General features: G+C 39.5%; 2 protein-coding genes across 2 annotated transcripts in view; one reads left to right on the top strand and one right to left on the bottom strand.

Annotated features, from left to right (window-relative positions):
* Window positions 1–1,524, bottom strand: part of scara3 (scavenger receptor class A, member 3) — a 16,725-nt gene extending 15,201 nt beyond the window's left edge. The window contains exon 1 of the mRNA XM_079644117.1: window positions 1,022–1,524. Within this exon, the coding sequence (XP_079500243.1) occupies window positions 1,022–1,028 (7 nt within the window). The 5' untranslated portion in view covers window positions 1,029–1,524. The remainder of the gene's footprint in view (window positions 1–1,021) is intronic.
* Window positions 1,525–7,605: 6,081 nt separating this feature from the next.
* clu (clusterin) lies at window positions 7,606–19,919 on the top strand. The gene is made up of 10 exons (XM_079645055.1): window positions 7,606–7,746; window positions 10,721–10,881; window positions 11,725–11,873; window positions 12,538–12,708; window positions 13,254–13,424; window positions 15,664–15,877; window positions 16,846–16,986; window positions 17,573–17,787; window positions 18,221–18,399; window positions 19,280–19,919. The coding sequence occupies exons 2-10, from the start codon at window positions 10,767–10,769 to the stop codon at window positions 19,290–19,292; spliced, it is 1,368 nt and encodes a 455-aa protein (XP_079501181.1). The 5' UTR covers window positions 7,606–7,746; window positions 10,721–10,766; the 3' UTR covers window positions 19,293–19,919.
* The last annotated feature ends 1,942 nt before the right edge of the window (window positions 19,920–21,861 follow it).

The following is a 21,861-nucleotide window of genomic DNA, read 5'->3' on the forward strand; positions in this document are numbered from 1 at the left end:
GTAGCATTCTCATCTGTTTGTCATTACTGGTGTCATTTTCTGGTTGCTGACGCCATTGTAACACATAATCACTGATGTTCCGCTGTAACGGTGGTAGACTCATCAGAGTCTGTTCAGCATGTGTTTTCACATGTAACATTACATGAGAAATGCAGGCTGGTGTTGCTGCAGTGTAAATAAAACTGTTTTAATTGCTTAGATATGATTGAATAATTGCTGTTTGGGTGTGAGCTTAGCTTTATAGCATTAAGGTCCATAAAACAGAGCCACCACAGAAACTGGAATGTCATCAAAACTAAACCCAATGAAAGAGGCAGCTCCAAGTTTTTAAAATGGGAAGAATATAGTAAGATTTCACTTATCAACAAAAATAAATACAGGAAAAGTCAATTATATGCAGACTTCTGTTAGTAATGAATATGTCAGCATCTTTTGAAGCTGCTGCCCACATGTGGGATTTATTCCTGCCCCACCGTATCCTCCCATTTCTGTCAGCCTTTCACTTCTCCTACTGTACGTCTGAGAACCGTGTACCAGCCCCGGCCCTCTTCAAAGCCTGGACAGCTCCCCTTTCATGCCATGTTATGAGAAAGCTCAAATTTAAATGTTATGTTTTCACTCCTTCTCCTTAAAGCGGGATATTAAGTCAATCTGTGGTAGATTGGCAGAGCTATAGGACATTTTATGTTTTATGAAACGGGGCTGTGGTGTGCACGCACACACATTTAGAGATTTAAAGCTGACTGATCAAAGCCTCACATCCAAGAATAACAAACTCTGGTCTTTCTCAGGATCCACGCTGCCAGGTTTCAGAACAGATGAGAAGCATATGTAAGCGCTGGTGCCGTGTGCAGGTGCCTGCCTGCATGCCACAATGCCAGGGTCTGTCCCTGTCTACATTTAAATGTATTCTTCACACTGGAAAATGCACCCTGGTATCATTAAGATGTATTCTGCACCAATTGACTAAGAAGATAGAATGTGTAGGTGCTCAAGAAAGAAATCACAGAAATGACTTTACCTTTCATGATTCCTCTCTCAAGAATCCTTTTTAAACAACTTGTGGTTCTGATGCTCAAAGTGATGGTGGTGATATTGCAGTCCCCTTCACCTTGTTTTCCACAAAGCAAGTGTCCAGGAACAACAAAGGCAGCCAGCAATGTACCTTTGAGGTGCCAGCAAACTCATTCGTGAAAGGTTTTCCAGTTTTCCAAAGAAAGAAGAACGCCCAAAAGTCCCGAAAAGTCTTACTTCCACATGTTTGAAAACTGGTGAACAACAAGCAGACACCTGAGGATTCTGCCACATTGAGTGTTATTCCGTATGGCCAACAAAAAAGAGTCACCTCTGCAGCCTGATTTGTAGATTATTTCATATATTCTTTTGAATCTATTAGTGCAGAAGGAAACTGCCCAAAGCTCCTCTTAAGTTTTGAACATGTGTGTCTGCCTGCAGCTTTCTGGCATCATCCCTCTCCCATCCAGAGCCTGAGGAAACTAAACCTCCTCAGACAGAAACCATGTGAGAGAGAGAGGGAGGAAATGGAGCATGAGGGGAGGACGAGAAAGAAGAAGGGTGGTAAGAAAGGGAGAGAGAGAGAGATGGGAGGGGGAACAAAGGAACTGGAAAATGAGGGAGGGAAGGAGGGACTGGAAAGGGGACAGGGTGAAAAACAGAAGGGAGGGAGGGAGGGAGGGTCCATGTGTTTTTGAAAGTCAGTTTGTGGCTAAGAATAATTGCTAACAAATGTTTTAACATTGTGGTGTGAGAGCAACTTCAGTGCATGGCCTTGGCCTGTGAGACAGAAAAACAGTTTCTCTGAACACACACCTACACCTACACACACTCCTACAAACAAACACACGTCAAAGCTATAATCCCTATCTGGCAGCGGATCGCAGTCTTCTCAGCTTGCTCACGCTAACCTCCACTATGCGTGTGTGAGACTTAACAGCAGGTGTAATAATCTCACCGACACACACATCCGGCCTTCCAGCTGACGAGGCGGCTCCAGTGGCTGTCTGGCACCGCTGATTCTCACCTCTTTAATTTCTTCTCCTGCCTCTGCAAAAAAGGGAAGATGTGTGTATTATTCTAGTGGGTTATTAGATTCATACTCATCCAAAAAATTTGAAAACCACTGTGTATTTTTGCACAGACATCAGCAGAGGTGGCTCTCAGGTCATAACTTGAGGAAAAGTAGCAATACCAGTGTAGAAATACATTTTCATTTATTGACTTAAAGTGGCCCTAGTATGCTTTTAGGGTTTTTCCTTTCCTGTAGTGTGTTATAGAGGTTTGTTTGCTTGTAAATGGTCTGCAAAGGCTGAAATCCCACACACCCACAACAACTAATGGTCACACAATAAATAAAAGCTATTTAGATAAACACTTTCCAGCCCAAAAAGTCAAATTATTCTGCATTATATCTTAGTGCATAACGCCCTTTTGCTGATTACTTCTACATCCCTGCATGCCTTTGAAGCCCCTTTTTCCATCCCGTCTTTTTCTTGACAAGTTATTTTAGCTTTTGATGCTCGGTTTGAACAAATGAGGATCTTATGAGGTAATTTAATGACCAACATCAGTCAGCAGGACTTTGATCTTGAAGCCACCAGAATGTGAAGTTTCTAAATCATGCACATTCCAACACACTCGTACCCATGCATCTACCCAGAAACACCATTTCCCCGAAATTGATACCAGAGTCGTCCAAATGTTTGAAGTTCATCTGTTAGCCACGGGTCGTTCACTACCACCAATGGGACCAAGTAAGCCTGCTGATAATTATGTTTTGTGTTGGAAGCCAGCGGAGCAGCTCGTTCAGAGCCCTCTGCGTGTATATAAAGATGTTGAAATCCATGCCACTGATCCAGTATTGGCTGCAGAGCTACATGGGTTTCACTTGGTGGCCAATGTAACAGTGGAGCAGCTTGGCACACACACACACAGACACACACAGACACACACACACACACACACACACACACACACACACACACACACAGACAGACAGACAGACAGACAGACAGACAGACAGACAGACAGACAGACAGACAGACAGACAGACAGACAGACAGACAGACAGACAGACAGACAGACACACACACACACACACACACACGCACACACACACACACACACAAAGTGGAGCAAAACAGAAGAATTCAAAGGGTCATGTAACAGATCATTAGTTTAGTCACACAGGATCTACAGCTGGTAAACTTTTTACACTGAACAACACAAAGTAAACAAACCTCGAGGCCAGTACGTTTTATCTCCACATGTGCACCGTTGGCCTGTGTGATGGAAACATCTAACTTACATAAGCTGGTAACAAATGTAACAAAGGTTGTTTTTGTCAAAATGTGTAAAATGTTCTCACATAAGTTGTAGTGTGAGAGCCAGAGATGTTAACTAACTAGACAGCTACGACTTGGAGAGTGGGGTTTTTAAGCACATTTTTTTAGCTTTTAGAGCCATGTGAAGTTTGAATAATTGAATGTCAGTTATGTCTGAACATTACAAGTGATAAAAGGAGATGTGGAATCAAAATAAGTAAGTTTAACATACCTATATCCTGCTTCTCATCTCTTCGCCATTTTTATACTACTAGCATTACACACAACTTCATCTCCAACTGAACAGTTAAAGTCAAGATGCATTGTGGGACATGTAGGTGCCATTTCTTGACAAAAAAGTTTGTTCGGAATAAACTGTCTGGTTCTCATGCATACTTATATATTTTTAAATACTAACCAACATGAGCCAGCCAATGTTGGAGTAAACTGCGAAAAATCGATCGAGTACTCCAACTCAAACAAGACTTGAGCCAGTAAAATACCAGGAAGTAAAAGAAAGAGTAAAGACAGCTGATGTTTTTTTTTTACAAAAGACCAAATGTTGGGGTTATTTGCAGTTGACTTTTAAAGACTTGAGTCTTGTAAGATCTAAAAACAATGATTGTTATGCTTCAGTTTCTTCAAATTGACCCCACATTCCCCAAACCCCCGTTGCTTCTTTAAGCAAAGAGGATGCTGTTTGGAACATTTGAAAAACTAAGGCAATGCAAGTAAAGGGCAAACATTTTAGGTATGACATATTATTTGATTTAAAAAGACATCTCAGAAGAACTTGCATGCACCTTACGCGCACGTAGATGAACGTGTTTTATTCACTGACCTTTAATGCGATTAGAAGTGCAGGGAACTTAATGAGTCACACTCAACAAAATCTCTACTAGCACCAGGATTAACTGGAAATCCCCTTTGTTCCACATTTGCGTTAAAACAAATGCCAAAACCAAATTTGTTTTGGTATGTTGTCCGGATGAGGCTCTTTGACAATCATTGTCCTAACTTGTTGGGCAAAACAAAATGTGTTATCCAGAATTGTTTATCAGAAACATCCTGTAGAGCCAAGGCCTCAAAATAAGTGAAAAAGCTAAATATAGCAGATTTGAGTTATCTCTGTATGCATGTATGCGTTGAGGACCATCTGTGCGTGTGCAAGGGAGTAAAGGGTAAACACTGCAAGATGCTCCAAGAATCCCATCTTCTGCACTGCATGTCTGACAACAATTTGATCTTTTGCAACAACACATCCATCTTTGTTCGATGAAGCTCCAATCCGGAGTACGTGGTGAAACAAATTAGTCACCAAAAAAAAAATACCGCAAGTGAGGGAAAACAGTGTGGGAAAACAGGAACACAGTGATATACAGGAACACTTTTACAGTTGGAATCTGGTTTGTCCCACTCCCCCAAACGTGATCACTGTGATTTAAACAATGTCTTTCACTTGTGCATGCATGGTTTTCAATGGATATAAACTTTGTTTCATAGATTCAATCAACTAAAGCTGCAGTTACGCCATCACCCTGGCTGCTGTTTAATGGGGGCTGCTGTGTCCCGAATGGCTGGAATTCACACATGGGGGCCAGCCGAGTGTAGAGGACAGTTTTTCACTTTGTCCCACTCACATTTAACTAGAAGTCCAGTATTCTCTCTCTACTCTGTCTTTTCACACTGATGTTTTGGTCACTCCTGTTGATTTATTTTAGATCCAGTGGGATGCTTTCTCAAAAGGCTCAAAGTGAATCCCTAAATGTGTGTTAAAAAAACGAAAAAGGGATAATATATTGAATATTATTTTTACATTTAAACTTAAAGGTGACCTATCATGCAAAATGCACTTTTGTACGTCTTGTATACATGAATATGTGTCCCCGGTGTTCCAGGGAACTCACCAAGTGTCAGAAAACACAACCCTCTCTATTTTCCTCCATACCCAAATCTCTTAAAAAGGGGCTGCAACAGATCTGATACAGACTGATCCAGAGTTGAACACTTCTGTGACGTCACAGAAGTGGCGCTACGGCTATTGGGCCAACTCCACCAATCAGGAGGAGACAGCCACGGACATTGCCGTTGGAAAGCGCTGGAGACGCTGCAGTACATATGCCAGGCCTGTAGATGGTGCTGTTCTCACAGATTCAGCCCATGCAAAGACAGTGTTAAATTGAGCGAAATGAGGAATGGCTAAAATGCATGATCTGTTTGGTATTTTGAAAAAATAAAATGTATAAATATGCCTTATATAGGTATGGTCCTACACTATATTATTCAAATATAGCATGATAGGTCCACTTTAATCTCAGAAATGTGTTATAAATACTGTGTATAAAAGGAAAGACATAACACTCCTCAAACAATACACAGTCTAGTACTGTATGTATTCAGTGTTGAGAATGTACTGTATAAGAATGGAGTTCCTGCCACCTAGTGTTACAATCAGCTGTTGCACGTAGTTGTTTTTCTGTGACAATTTTGAGTCCGACAGTGTCCAAAATAAACTATTTATTAGTTAAAGTACCAGCAGATTCCTGAGCCTTTGTCACAGGGTCATGTTTAAACTTATCAAATATCACAAGATGTATTATAATACACTGTAAACATCTCTGCAGAGAGATAACTGCTGCTGACAGTGTGTGTGTGTGTGTGTGTGTGTGTGTGTGTGTGTGTGTGTGTGTGTGTGTGTGTGTGTGTGTGTGTGTGTGTGTGTGTGTGTGTGTGTGTGTGTGTGTGTGTGTGTGTGTGTGTGTGTGTGTGTGTGTGTGTGTGTGTGTGTGTGTGTGTGTGTGTGTGTGTGTGTGTGTGTGTGTGTGTGTGTGTGACTTACTGGAACATCCATCACCTCTAAGTAACACAGTCCTCTCTTGTTGTTTATCAGGATTAAAAGATTGACGTTTTGTTTGAAGATACTTTAGTAGCAATAACGACTGGTTTCAGAGTCATTTTTGCAGTTTTGAGGTGAGATTGCATTACTAACACACTGCCTCTAGGATTGTTGTGTCTATATTTTTGTTGCATTGTTTTAGTACCGATAACTACATGTTCACAACTAAGCACTGAGAAAGCAGTTAAAGCTCAGATGCCACCCATAACAATAATGATGGCTGCATTGCATCTATGTTTCCTGTTTCCATTTCCTTTACATTTTAAGATATGCAAGTATGCATATGCACATTTATTGAATACACATTTAAAGGCTTTGCTAAAGATTTGATGCCAATATGGAAACCGTGTTATGAATTGTGCATGTAACTTTGGTTTAAGGTCACATGTTTGTCTGTGAAAAGGTGGAAGGGGAGCTGGTAAATGTTGAGTCACAGTCAGGATGAATCAACTGTTTGTCTCTGAGCGCTGCTGCCAGTAAATTACAAATATTCTGGTCAAATCCTTAGGATCAGGCCAGGTCAAGTTATACACAATAACACAAATTAAACGCATTCAGATTTCAAAATAAAATCACAATGCTGTTTACAAATGGTAGAGGGAACAAGGTAATTATTCAGTGGTACACATAAATAGCCATTAATCATAGTGACATTTCTAATAACAGATAGCTATAATATGCATCATTGATGAAAGTCAAGATAAATATTTTCTCACAACATAAAACGTATTCAGGAATTATGCAGTGGTGTTTCCAGGTGGTAAATGGCAGGTAAACAACTTACTTGAACGAATGCGAAAACCGAAATACACAATGTGACATAACAGTAGTACGTTTTCAACATTAACCACACAGGTGATAATCCGGTTGAATACATGTTCTCATCAATTTGCTTAGCCGTTAATTTGGTCCATTTGCCTATGTTTGCCAAACTTCACAACATTGTCCCTTCTGTTTTCTACTTTGTTAATCCTCTCAGAAAGGTGCTTGATATAATTTAAACTTCTTTTTGACGAGATACCATCCCCTCTCTGAATGAAAAAAAACATGGAAAGCACGTTTTATATTAAAAGCTAACCCTTAGCATTTAGCCGCTAGCAGCTAACACCATAGTCCCATTAGCATTAAGCTGTTAGCTTTTAACCGTTAGCAGTAAACTGTTGGCAGTAAACCGTTAGAAGTGAGCCAGTATGACGACCTAGAAAAGCCACATTTTTAGTTTTTTATGGGTTTTACAGTGTGGTTTTAGTAATTATACCTAAGTAGGGAACTGAATACTTAACCATGACTGCGTTTTCCCCAAACTTTGAAAGACATTTTCATGATAGCCTTTTATTTTGAAGGGCAATGGCGGAAGTGGGTTTTTATTTTACTGTAGCTTGACAGTAGCGGTGCCGTGCAGCATGAGTCACGTGTCTGCACCTTCGCAGTTATCCGCGGGTATAAAAACCAGCAGCAGAGAGACCGACGCAGCTTCAGACGGTCTGGAGTCTCAGGAAACAAACAGAGGTGAGTCAGAGGGGCTTTTATTTTGTAGAGAATCTGCAGCTTGGTGATGCTTTTAGAAAATATATTTAATGCAAGTCGTGATAAAAGTGTTATTATGCTAAATGAAAATAGAATAGAGTGCAACATATTTCCCAGTTTAGCTCAGGACATGTCAACATCTCTAACTTTGATTCGGCTGTATATTATATATCTTGCATTTCTTTTAAATGTGGTTATTTTAGTTGTTGTTTTTAATGTCTGACAAGGGGAGTGCTGCTTTGTATAGCTTACTCATGGGTGTGACCTCGATCTTTGGATCAAAACAACTGGATTAGGGTAGATGACATCATGTTGTTTTTCTTTAATGCACTTTAAACTGGGCAAACCGAGCACCAATATAACAGTGAAATAGGAACGCTAACATGCTTTTTGTTAATGAACTGTTGAAAGAAAAATACATTTCTGGCAGACATATTTTTCCTCCAATGTGCATATATGCCTAGAATAACTATTTGTAATATCAACAGTTCTAAAAATAAAAAGGTATTGTGCGTATTGTAGTTTAGAACTGACCTTCATTCCTCCATAACCACATGACAGGTGTATGCGTTGGCTACTCAAATCCCCAAACACCTGAAATGAGGCCAAAATGAGGTCACATGTGCCAGTGTCCCATTTGTTGTAGAAGCAGCCCTGATGATCCAGATTAGATTCATTCGTCCTTCGTATTCTGCTATTGAGAGAGCTGTCCGTGTAGGTTTGAGTTTCCAATAGAGAGAATAAGACAGAAGCAGAAGGGGGATTCATCAAAAGTGAAAACAAGCATCTCCTGCAGATATCAGCGGATGTATAAAGGCTACTAAGAGATATTTTAGGGCATTAAAGCTCAAGAAAGATAATATTTAACAGATCATTTTCAATCTATTTTAGGCAACAAATCAATAAATTGTTTCAGCTTCATAGGATAGCATGTAGTGATATACATAATGCAATATGTGTGACGGACTATATAGTAGTATAACAATGCCATTAAGTGCTGCATGCAGAATAGAAATGGAAGAGAAAAGCATGATATATAGTATTTACTATAATAATAAAAATGCAAAGTTGATAAGATAATAGTAATATACTATTACCATATGTGTAATAATATCGGTTTTAGATTAAAATAGTTGTTGACACAAACACTTTTACTGTATTTTACTCCACAAAGCTGAAACAGAACTTTCTGGAAGGCCTTTCTGGCAACATCTGGACGGTCGCTGGGTTTGCTTTCTTTCAGTTGTGTAACCAGGATCCCTGCAGCTGCTATTCAGCAAATAATGTCCCTCCACCTCCGCCTTGTAAATTATTTCTCCTTTCTCTCCTTCTCCTTTTTATATGTTTGACTTACTCCCCGTTAACCTTTCCCTCTGTGTCTAGCTCTCTCAGGCTCGGTGTTTTCCTCATGCGTTGCTCATTCTTTCCTCTCTCCTTGCACGTCAAGATTGACTCATTCTGCTTTTTTCTCATTAAAAAAAGGTCTCACCGGTCCCAGTCTTCCCCTGTTTACTAACCTTCCAGTAACTGGTAATTAAAGCGAGAGGCTTATTGTGGCATGAATAATGACCTCATTGTGCAAGCCGCCGCAGTTTGCTGCACTGTACGTGTTAACATCGTGAACAGATGAGCTCATATGGAGAAAGTAGGACATTTGAGTTTTTTTAGGCCCTAGAGAGGTGGGCGTCTTTTTCATTTCTCACTGCACATTAAAAGCACATTGAATTAGAGAATGTACATCGACACTACTGAATGTATCAGCCTTTTAATAATTATAATTGTAAACTAGATTTATCTACAAGGCGACACAATCCATAAGATACTAAATAAGTCAGCTGAAATTTAGATTATCTGCGTATTAAATATTTAAATTATATTTAATGCAGCAGCCATAGAAATATCTTGAACAAAGTGGAATAAGATTGAAAAAGTGCAGAAACTGTATGTTAACACGTCACTTTTTGGGGACTGATTTATCCCAAATATGATGTAAAATAACATGCTGTACTTTTTACTTGTTTCCATAGAAACGGTTAATAGTGGGCGAGCACGCACTGCACACACATCACTGAGGAGGGGAGGAGCCTGATCAATACGTTTACATAAGAATTTGAGATATTTCATTTTTGACATTTTATAAAAACATTGAATTCAGATACACAACCATTTACTTTTCACTGCACCCCTCTAAGCTCCGATCTGAAGTGTTTTTTTCACCAAATGGACAGAATCACTATGTATAAAGGACTTGCTCATGATCTCTCAGGGTTAGCAGGGTGACGAGAAGGTGTTTTTTAGCATCTTTCTGCTCATAATTATCTGATTTGGTAATGTCAAGGTGTCTACGTAGTTGGACTGATTGATTGGTGGATTTAGATCACCATGTATTTAAGGGAAAAGGGAGGATTAGGCCCTGCTGCAGGAATAAACAACAGAAAGCAGATTTAAACTGCTTGGGGAAAGCCTCGCCGAGATAAGGCCGGTCCATCTGCCTGATTACTTTCTTTCTATGTGTTTGTAAGTGGAAAAAATGTGTCTGTCTGTTCAAACTGTCTGTACTGGCAGCTGACCAACCACAGAGGAACATTGGGTAAACAGGAAAAAGCTCCTGCTGTTCTTTATATAATACACAGTTGACCAAAGGCACAGGAAACACTGATCTGAGGTCAGCGGATTGATAATGACCTTGCTTTAGTGAAAGGAACACCCTGCAAGAAAAACGATGCATTCATCAGGGATCAGTTTGAATTATTTATCAGTATTGATCACTGCGGTTATTTTAGGTTTTGCTGTGTAATGGGGGAAAACTGCTGAGCAACGATGGTCATTATCTCCTGCGTAGGGCTCCGGTTTCTCCCGCAGCGCGTGTCGCCCTCTAGTGGAGATGGAGGGACTTTACAACAACATTACAGCAGTCAGGAGATGAAACTGAATCTGTATGCTCATGTCTTTCCAGTTTTTTGTCTCATCATTGCCTGCTGGCCCTGTGAGAGTCAGAGAGGATGTTAATGATGATGATGATGATGAAGAAGAAGGGGTCCAAGATCCTCGCCGTGGTGGCTTTAATTCTGGCTTCAGTCAACTGTCTTGTTCCTCCATCAAAAGAAGATCTTAACCGTAAGTTTCTCTACAAAGGCATCAGGAAACTTCAATAAATTGTAGATTATTAGGAGCTAATCGCAATTCAAATGTTATGTATGTTATGAAATGTTATGTGGGAAAAAAGGTATGAATGTATTTTATGTGGATAAATTGTTATGCTATAATATAAATAATATATATAATATAATAGATAGATGAACTCAGGTAGGATTTTCTGTGAAATGGCAAGATGGGTGGGAAGGGGGAGGGACGGGATGGCATGGGAAAGGGATTCCCTATATTTTTTATTTTTTTATTTCTTTGTCTTTTCTTTTTGTATTGTCTTTATCATTTGTATCTGTATAAGTCCCTTTTGTGAGGGCAAAAAAAAAAAAAAAAAGTTGGTCACAAAAAAAAAAAGTTCAAAAAAAAAAGTATTACATGTTTTTTCTTTCTTTAAAAACGGTTGGGATTTCACATTTTATAATACCCGTTACCTGCAATATATTTCAGAAGCAAAAGTCTAAAACCCTGGCCATTTGACACTAAAGTTACAGTATTTCAATAGCTAGACATTAATAGAGAAAACAAATGCATTGTAATTTAGTTTGAAGTGGTCCCAGAAAAGGAAAGACATTTGCCCCGTGTATTATATTCATGTGTTTTGAATATGTGGGGATGTGGCAGTTTCAGGCGCCCAGCAAGAAGTTAAAGCTTATTGAATTATATTAAATATAAATAAATGTTAACCAACAAATGAATTACTGAATACATGACATAATCAGTTTGGTCAAAGAGGGCAGAAATGCAGAAGTCTGTTACAGGAACCCTCACCTGCAGTGGATATGAGATACATTCCCTTTTCTTTCTTCTTTACAGAGATCTCCATCCAGGGGGAGAAGTTTCTGGATAAACAGATCGAGACCGCCGTGAACGGAGTGAAGGAGATGAAGAGCGTGATGCAGACATCTTCAGAGGAGCATCAGAAGTTTTTGGACGCCCTGGAGAAGACCAAGGACCTAAAAGAGGTAGAAACAGCTCATCATTATTCCATATCAAAGCTAAATGTATTTAATTATTTTATTTGATACATACATCCAAATTGATCTGTAGAAAAACCTTATGCAACGATAACTAATGATAAACAATAAGTAACAGGGATCCCGCCAAAATAAGAGCTTGCCTGTTAAAGGTCGCTATTATACTGTTTTTCTTAATATATTACAGGTCTCAGATGTATACAGAACATGTCTCTGATTGGCTAGAAACAGCAAACAGATCATTGCAGCATTACCCATAATCCCCTCTGTTTCAGCCCTGTTTCCAAAGTGCTGATTCTCTGTCTGTTACTTTAGATGAAAACTAGGAGCCCCTCCCCACGCCCCTCTGAGAGAGATTTGGTTAAAAAGAACACGTGGGGGTGGGGGGGGGGTTACCTTGGTTGCTGATTGGCTAATGGTTACACAAGCCAAAACATCGTTATGACATCATAAAGTGGCCGAAATCTGATCAGCTCATTTTCAGACAGGTTTTTATAGAAATGGATCAGGACAAAAAGAGAGAGAATCTTTGTTCCTGAAACTTTTAGAGTCTCTTTCCACAGAGGGGACACATGTTGATGTATAAAAGATATGAACATGTGGATTTTGCATAATTGGTGACCTTTAAATGTGTGTTTCTGTCTGCCCTCAGGAGGCGATGCGCTCGGCTCAGGAAATGGAGGCCAAGCTGGAGCAGGAGGAGGAGGTCTGTAACGACACCATGAGGGCTCTGTGGGAGGAGTGCAAGCCCTGCCTGAAGAACACCTGCGTCAAATACTACTCTCGTACCTGCAGCAGTGGGTCTGGACTGGTGGGGCGCCAGGTAGGACCAGAACATTACAAATACATGTACTCATACTAAGAGATAAGATTAGATGGAACTTTATTTATCCCCTTGGGGAAATTCAGGCGTTTATGGCAGCAACAGGCTCAGAATGAGAAACAGGATTCACACAAGGTCAAAATAAATATAACGCAGAATACACATTTAAATAATAATACAGCAAACATAAAGTGTGATAAAGTAACTATTGAAACAGGATATCACAGTAAAAGTTGAGTATTTGTATGAACATGATACATAAGATAAGATAAGATATACAGAGCTTTGATAATAGGCCATTATTTAAGGACATAATGGAGTTTAATTGTAAACACTGCTTGGAGAATGAATCCCTATTGCTGGTTCATTATAGGAAGTGACTGTAATGCCACATATATTGGTATCAGGAGCAGGAACGTCCAAAGAAAACACAAAAAAAACTCAAACCCAACTCAAGTCTCTCCCTCTCTTCTCTCTCCTGATAAGCTTAACAAATACATCTTTTATACAGATATGAAATATACAGAATGACTCTTTGCTTGCAGCTGGAGGGGGTGCTGAACAGAACGTCCCCCTTCTCCATCTGGATCAACGGGGAGAACATGGACGTGCTGCAGCAGGAGGGACAGCGGCAGAGCCAAGAGTTCACCAACCTGGAGGAGAAATACTCCGAGATGGCCCACGGTGTCAACAGCATCTTTTCAAACAGCATGAAGGTAAGGCGGATATAAACACGGGACACAGAGATATATGTAAAAGCTCAAACAGTAGAATTGTGAGGTGAATTGTTAGAAAAAGATCACTCGTCACCAGTTTGGGCTTCACTATCAGGATCCATGTATCTGTGATCGTCTCCAGAATGGAAGTAGTCGTCACACACAGAGCATCAACTAGTTCCTGAACAGTGTCCTTCACATGCTGATATCCAAGAGGGAGTTACACAGTCACAAGATGGATTCTAAGTAATCATACATCCTGTCATGTACACAATACTGAGTTTTTTCTGAAAACGTTGTATTTTTTCAAAAAATCTCACAATTTCTGACTTTTTCAAAAAAAAAGACTTTTTCTCAAAATCAAAAAATTCGGACTTTTTCTCAAAATCTAAAAAATCTGACTTTTTCCTAAAAGTCTGACTTTTTCCAAAAACTCTGACTCTTTCTAAATTCTTAAAAATGTTAACAATCACTTGTCTCCGGCTTGAGCTTCAATCTCAGGATCCATGTATTTCTGATCGTCTCCAGAATGGAAGTAGTCATCACATACAGAGCATCAACTAGTTCCTGAACAGTGTCCTTCACATGCTGATATCCAAGAGAGGGAGTTACACAATCACAAGATGGAGGGATACCAGTTATTCTAAGTAATCATACATCCTGTTATGTACACAATACTGAAAATTCTGACTTTTTTCTGAAAATTCTGACTTTTTCTGAAAATACTGACTTTTTTCTGAAAATTCTGACTTTTTCTGAAAATTCTGACTTTTTCAAAAAATTCCGACTTTTTCCCAAAATCCTAAAATTCCAACTTTATCAAAAAAATTCTGTCTCAATTTTTTTTTCTCAAAATTCGGACTTTTTCTGAATACTTAAAAATAATAATAATCACTCGTCACTGGCTTGAGTAGTCGCCTGACTCGCCGGGCCCGGAGCAGCAGTCTTCGTCGCCCGAAACTACGCCGCCCCTCTGCGGCCCGCAGGTGCCAGGTATATCGAAACAACTACCCGCCTGTACAGTGGGGTAAGGCGGTCATTTTGCAGCTTGTGGTATAAAAATAGACTATGGCTAGAATATTCATGTGAAAATAGTACCATATTCTGACATGCCTGTACAAATGTTGGGTCAAAAATAATGCATACAATAGCACAGATGCCTTCACCACGAATGGCTACAAAAATATCTCATATCCCAAGCTTATTATAAACGAGCTGATGTTGCAGCTGAAATTTTCTCCAGGTCACAAAGTCAACCTCACATGATGATGTGATACCAGTTTTCAAGAGCAGTAAATATTCTCTTCCCAGCGTATATGATGGGAGCAAGGTGATGATGTAGTAGGCTACATGGTTTTAATAATACTTTTGCCTTTCAATGTTTGCCATTTCAAACCATTAGCATGGTTTAAATCATATTTGCCCTGATTTACAATATGTTAACCTTCATTATAGTCCTTGACAGCGGTCTGTAGGCTACTGCTGTATTAACAACGTGTCACATGTTAAGAATTTACAATCAGAATCGAGTATTCAACTAAGCCCTGTAATACAAGTTGTTAGTAGCCTTAAGGGCCTACACAGTTGTTATGCTATACCACATTGCCCTTCACTGGATGCATAATGAGCTGCACTAAACTACATTTTAGCATTTAAAATACCTAGCTATTCTTTTGCGGTTATTTTGGTGAAAGTAACTAAAAAGTAACTAAAGTAGTGTAACTCATTACATTTCAGAGACAGTAATATTGTAATGTAACTTATTACTTTCAAAAGAGAGTAATAAGTAATATGTAATATATTACATTTTGGAAGTAACTTGCCCAACACTGCATACAGAGCATCAACTAGTTCCTGAACAATGTCCTTCACATGCTGATATCCAAGAGAGGGAGTTACACAGTCACAAGATGGAGGAATAGAAAGCACTATTCAATGTTTACTTCAGATTAGCTCCACGTCAGAAATGATCATGCTTGTCATATGTCTCTCTCCATAGAGGCTGAAGCATCATGTTAATCACACAGCTATCATATGCCTCAAACAGTCCTGATGCTCTTCTAGGTAATCAGACATCCTGTCATGTTCACAGCTACAGTTGGGATACCTTTGTTATCATGTTGCTCTCATGTTGGAAGAGGACATTCAGTATTTTCCCAACACTGATAATGGATCTTGAATCAAAGGCATTGACGGGCGGTGTCTCTGTGTTGTTGTTGTTGTTGTTGTTGTTTCTCAGGTGGCTGACCATCTGCACTTCAACCCTCCATCGTTCTTTTTCTCTGATTTCCTGGGACCGTTCACTCGTCGGAGCAGAAGCATTCGCTCGCTCTTCAGAGATCCGTTCCACGGCTTCCAGGATTTGTTCTCCCCGATGATTGGCATGAGCAGAAACATCTTCAGCTCTATGGGCTCCATGGTGGACATGGACTCAGACACAGCTCCCAGTGAAGGTACACACGGTTCTTACGGTCATTCAAAACCTGGAAAGTCATGGAAATTCAAAATGCTAATTCCAGGCCCTGGAAAAGTTATGGAAAATAATGTTTTTCCCAAAGTTTTGGAAAAGTCATGGAAATTTAACTAAAGTTGCATCAAATATAATTTATGTTTTGTCTAATCGCCGAAATAGTAATACTATAATGGTAATAAATATCGTATTGTATAGTAATGAAACGTAAAATGGCATTTAACTGTCGAGGTATTTTGCTGGTGAGAGATTTTAGTTGCTTTAGCGTTGCTTTAGAAGCTGGTAAGCCAACTATTTGATTTGTTTTAGATAGGCACAACAGAACTTATTTTCCTGTCCCATGTTAAAATAAATAATTTTAAGTGGTACCGCTGAGAAAGAGTAATTTTTTTGGTCATGGAAAATTAGGTAAAGGTCATGGAGAAGTCATTGAAAGTCATTGGTGAAAAAGTGTATAAACCCTGGGTACAGCTCTGACATAAACACATCTGAACTGTAGAAGCCCTCAGTCAGATCAGTCGTTTTAGGTTAGGTCTGTTCATAGCATTTAGTCTATCATCTATAAAGCCCAGGTCAAAATGAACACATTAAGCAGTGAGGTAGATTCGTTTTTAAAGTAGTATGAAAAAAACAAGTTGATTAAAAAGGCAGGCCACCTGTTTGCAAACTGTTATTGCATTGTGGAAAAAACAGAAATGTGTCTAAGTCAAAAGGTAACCGTTTAACCATTAAAATGCAATTATTGGGTATACAAACGTCAAAGTCTGCATATATGCACATTTGTGTCGTATCATGGGACAAGTGATAATGCAAAAATATAATATCAAGTTGGATATTGAAAATGGATTTTGCAGGGTTTTTCACTTAGTTTTTAATCAAACATGTATTTAAAACGAACATTTGATTGTGATGATATTTTTTTTTAAACTGTGCTTTTGTGTCTTGTTGCAGACGGCAGCCTGAACGAGGACGTGGTCATCACAAAACCTTTTGGCGAAGGCTCGATGACCTGCAGGGAGATCCGCCGCAACTCAGCCGGCTGCATCAAGTTCAGAGAAGAGTGTCAGAAGTGCAAAGACATCCAGCAGATGGGTGAGATATAGCATTTCATCTTTCTAACAGTGCTTGATGTCAGTCTTTTGAGATATAATCAAGTGTTAAGCTCAAAATAAGTGATTTCTGTCCACTGTCGTCAAAAACATCCCCTAAAAATACACCACAGTAAAGGTCTTTGGTCAGATAGGCCACGGGTTCCCAAAGCGGGGGTCGCGAGATGATTACAAAATAAAAATGGAAAATAAAAAAAATAAAAAAATATTTGATAAATATTTTTTATAATTTTTTTTTTTTAATTTTTATTAATAATAACGTTTGCATAGAATTTTTTTTCTTTGACAATCCACTAGCGCAGTGTTTCTCTATTTTTTTTTTTTTTTTTTCGGAAATGAATTCACTAGCACCCCCCCCCGTCGACAGGGGGTCGCCAGTCTCTAGCACTGTTATTTTGGGGGTCGCGGGCTGAAAAGTTTGGGAACCCCTGAGATAGGCCATATAGTCTTGGACTGAATTGCCAAAAACCCTGCACTTAATAAAAGTAAATGTCCTTATTATCCCGGTGTAATCAGATAAGTGTTTTTTCTACCCTTACTCGTGCGTCTTGATGATGTTTCCTCCGCAGACTGCTCCGGGAGGAAGCCTCTGGAAGGCCCTTTGAAGGCGGAGCTGGAGGAGGCGCTGGCCCTGGCCGAGCGGTTCACTCAGCAGTACAACCTCCTCCTGAAGAGGTTCGAGGAGAAGATGCTCAACACCTCCTCCGTCCTCGACATGCTCAACAGAGAGTTCGGCTGGGTGTCCTCTCTGGCCAACATCACCGACGTCTTCCAGGTTCAGACGGTACGTACACCTGTGGCAAAACTCCATATGTGTGATGAAGTCTCTCCTCAATCAACAATATATGACATTTCTAAAAAGCTGCTACAGAAAATGTATAAAGAGATGTAATTCATTTTAGGAGAAAGAAATCTGAAAACATGATATCTCAAGACGACAATTATTGTATTTGAATGTTTTTGTGTGGTTAATTCAGGAGTTTTTAAGTGTTTTTAAATTGACAGTTTTCTCTTTTGGTTGGCATTAAAGAGCTTTTTGGGGTTCTCCCTTTCCTGTAGTTAAATAGGTTTGTTTGCATGTGAATGGTCTGCAAAAGCTCTCTATCTCATTATAACCATTTCTACTTCAATACCTTTCCACTGCAAACACTTCTTTATCGATTCATTGCTGTCCACATTTCACCCAGTGGATTTGATCCTCTTACCTCTCCCTGCAGGTGACGACGGGCAGTGACGCTGAAGAGAAGCAGAAGCCGGCAGAAACGAGCGTGTCCGTGCAGCTCTTCGACGCTCCGGCCATGAACGTCAGCGTGCCGGGGGACATTCCCTGGAGCGACCCCAAGTTCTCCGAGGTCGTGGCCCAGGAGGCTCTGGACCGCTACAGGGAGAGCAGCGTGTGAGTGTCCAGCACATTTAGTGTATAATATCCAAAAACGACATTTACATTACATTTCTTTTAGCTGACGCTTTTATCCAAAGCAACTTACAATTACCAATTACAGGGGCATTCTCCCTGGAGTAACTGAGGGCTAAGCGCCTTACTCAAGGGCACACTAGTGGTGGTGTTCCAGGTGGGATTTGAACCACTATCCATTAGACCACCACTATCCCATTTCTTTAAGCATGTGTGTTTCCTTGTTACTTCCTTGTTCATGTTCTTGTCCATTGCACTGCCACATAAACCCAAGCTTACCGACCATATTGTTTGTAGAGCAGCTAGAATTTCAAATGTTCTACATAATGGAAACGACCACAGAGTACTGTAGGAGCCATTTCCTTAGTTTAACTTATCATTTTAGAGTAGATTTATAGCATGAGGTTGTGTGGTGTGTATTATCTATTTAATTTGAGTGTGTTACTCCTGGTTTTGCAGCATAAAAGGAGAGGTGACTTTGATAACCATAGTTTTTAGACTTACTGTTTTTACGCCACAATATCTAACGTACACTAGTTCTCCCTGCGCTACCTTTACCTAATTAAATTATTTGACCATTTGGATTTAATTGTTTTTGATGAAAAGCTTAATCTTGTTATCTCTTTCAGCTAATTATCTTAATGATTTTGTTTCCAAAGACAAAAAAAACATTAACACTGACCAACAACATTTAAAAAATAGTTCTTGTCCTCAATTCCTGATTACTCTCTGACTTTATTCAGCATGGAAATGAATGAATAGCATGTCGTTAAAATGAACAAATGTGCAAATATAGGACGATATGATAATATAAAAAGAGTCACAGACGATGTCTAATCTCCTTCTCTTTGTTTTTCAACAGTATGGTCAAATAAAGTCCCAAACCTGCGCTGCCTGCTGACAGGAGAATGTTCTGGACTCATCACCAGAAACCCTGCACATAAACACACCTGGGAAATAAACCTGAATCCACCGCACTGACTCTCTAAGTCCTGCTTTAGCCAACGACTCAGTTGAACCTCAGAGATGTATATTGTACCCTTAGAGCTCTTTGTCCTGCGGTCAGAGAAGATATTCATTAGATGTAGATAACAAAAAAAGGCTGTATATCATGTGAGCTTGGCTTTGCAAAAAAAGAGGCTTTTTCTGCTTGAGTTTCAGTTTAAAGAAATCTGCACTTAGCTTTTCTTATATGTAAAGATGAATTAACTGATATTTCCTCCAATCACATTTCAGTAAAACAGGGATTGGTTTGTTGCTAATATTTGTAGAAGATGTTAAGTAAGTTTAGAGTGAGTTAAAGTTGTGTCAGTGACTTTATTTACCCGATGCACCGTCCTACAGATCTCTGATAGCTGCTGTCGGAGTTGGTGGAAGTGGTTCATTCTCTGGAGCTAAACTCACTGATTAGAGTTTGTGTTTGTGATTGCTTTAAGTCCCTCTGTACAACAGCCCTGCAAAGAAGGATACAAGAGAGATGTAATAAACCTGCTCAAACCCAATCAGTGTCATTGTGTTTCTTTGGACAGCTTGACACCCTTTGTCAAACAGAGATGTTCTCATTAATGGAACCAAAATGCATCCATCTTGCTAGAGTGGTGAAGGTCTGCATTTATACTAGGGATGCACGATATTGTTTTTTTGAAACCGATACCTTCCTGCTTCTCAAGACCGATACCGATAACCGATAATAATATAATATATATTAAATGTACACCTGTAGTTTTTGCACACCTGGTGGTAAAAAAAAAAGACTAGTAGTGAGCAAATGACATGAGCATTACTACTATGAACAAAACAAAGCTTGAAACTTTGAAATAGTCCCATACTGCCGACGACATGTTTGTTTAGGGTCCTGGTTTCACGGCCGCACACCATTTACGTCACAGCCAGGCATGAGTTAGGGAGCGCTGGATTTGTGAAAAACTTCCCTTTTCCTAACACACAGTACTGGCAAAACGGGAGAAGCCGAGTGAAAAACAAGCGCCCCTCATCCCAATCCACCCACACCGCAGTATTTGTTTTCTTTTTTTTTTACCCAAAACATATATTGTATATTATCGGGACTATTAATACTTGTATCGGGTTTATCGGGATGACGTCATAATTCCTAATATCGGACCGATAATTATCAGGCACCACTAATTTATTCAATTGCTGACATGGAAAACTTCAACAATATAACTTCTTTATCAAACTTCTTCTAACTTATACGTAGGCTACCTTAAAGTTGGTGCGCAGAAACAGGGGAACAAACACATGCTGAGACACATTTTATGTTGACTTTTGAAAGCATAGGCTACAAGAAGCTTTCCACTCTTTCTTTTGCATTACAGATTTGATATGGTTTTAAAATGATCTCAGGTCAATCCTGTTTGCTCTGATTATCCTGAGATTTCTCTAGAACTTGTTGAACAGTAATGAGTCAAGTTTTAATCAACGATTTGCAAATGCTTACTTCTCTGTCCTTGCATCCACATCGTTTGCTTTTCTTCACTGCAGTATTGAGTTCTTCCTTAATCCGGTTTGGTTTTAATTCGAGCAATTTCAAAATGATTTATTCTGTTATTTGACATCATATAGATATTGGGTTTAATATGATTGCTTCAGGAAATATGAAAGGTTTTCACAAAAACTTTAAAACAAATTAAACCAAAAAGGCTTACAGAATGAAATGACTTTTGAGAACAAATGATTATTTCTGGACTTCCTCCAATGTATCTTTACATAATATTACATATCCATGATTGAAACAACAACCAACGGTTAAGGGAAAAGTCAAGAAATGAACTCAAAACTGCTTTTATTTTTTTTACTTCCTGTGACCTTTCAATAAGTGCAAAAGACACAATTGCATGGAGTTAATTTGAAAGTGTAAAACATCCCAAAAAAGTTCTCATTTTGGCAAAAGGTGTGTATTCATATCATACCTTAAAGGTACGGTAGGTAAGAATGGAATGGAGTGCGCAAGAATTTGAAAGTACGCAGCCGAAAAAAAATCTGCCCCTTCCTTCAGACTTCCTTACAGAGCCCCTCCTCCAACACATACGAACGCAAACATGACCAATGAGGGCACGAGATAAGTTTGTGCACAGATGGAAGGCTGACAGGCAGGTGGGCCATCCAGTTATTTTAGCCGGGCCGGCTCAGATGATTGGTCGTGCTTTTTACAGCGCTACGGCTTCCACAGATGAAATGTTTTTATTGGCAAAGCATTTCATATATTCATTGCTATCTGGATGTTAAGAGCCAGGGCCGTTTCTTCCTATAGGCGGACTATGCAGATGCATAGGGCCCCCGCGGCCACTAGGGGGCCCCCAAGCTGAAAGTTCAGATTCAGCCTCAATATATTTGGGGAGAATTCAAATGTCTTTATTTGAAGACAGCCAAGCCCCCTCCTGTGTTCGGTGAAGCATTATATGCTTACAAATCAAATGTAGGATA

This window comes from Notothenia rossii (assembly GCF_949606895.1).
Source record: "Notothenia rossii genome assembly, chromosome: 8".
Taxonomy (NCBI): Eukaryota; Metazoa; Chordata; class Actinopteri; order Perciformes; family Nototheniidae; genus Notothenia; species Notothenia rossii.

Coding starts and splice junctions, on each gene's coding strand:
- clu (XM_079645055.1), top strand. CDS start 10,767: ATGTTAATGATGATGATGATGATGAAGAAGAAGGGGTCCAAGATCCTC. Junction 13,425..15,663: donor TCTTTTCAAACAGCATGAAG/GTAAGGCGGATA, acceptor GTTGTTTCTCAG/GTGGCTGACCATCTGCACTT. Junction 16,987..17,572: donor CAAAGACATCCAGCAGATGG/GTGAGATATAGC, acceptor TTTCCTCCGCAG/ACTGCTCCGGGAGGAAGCCT.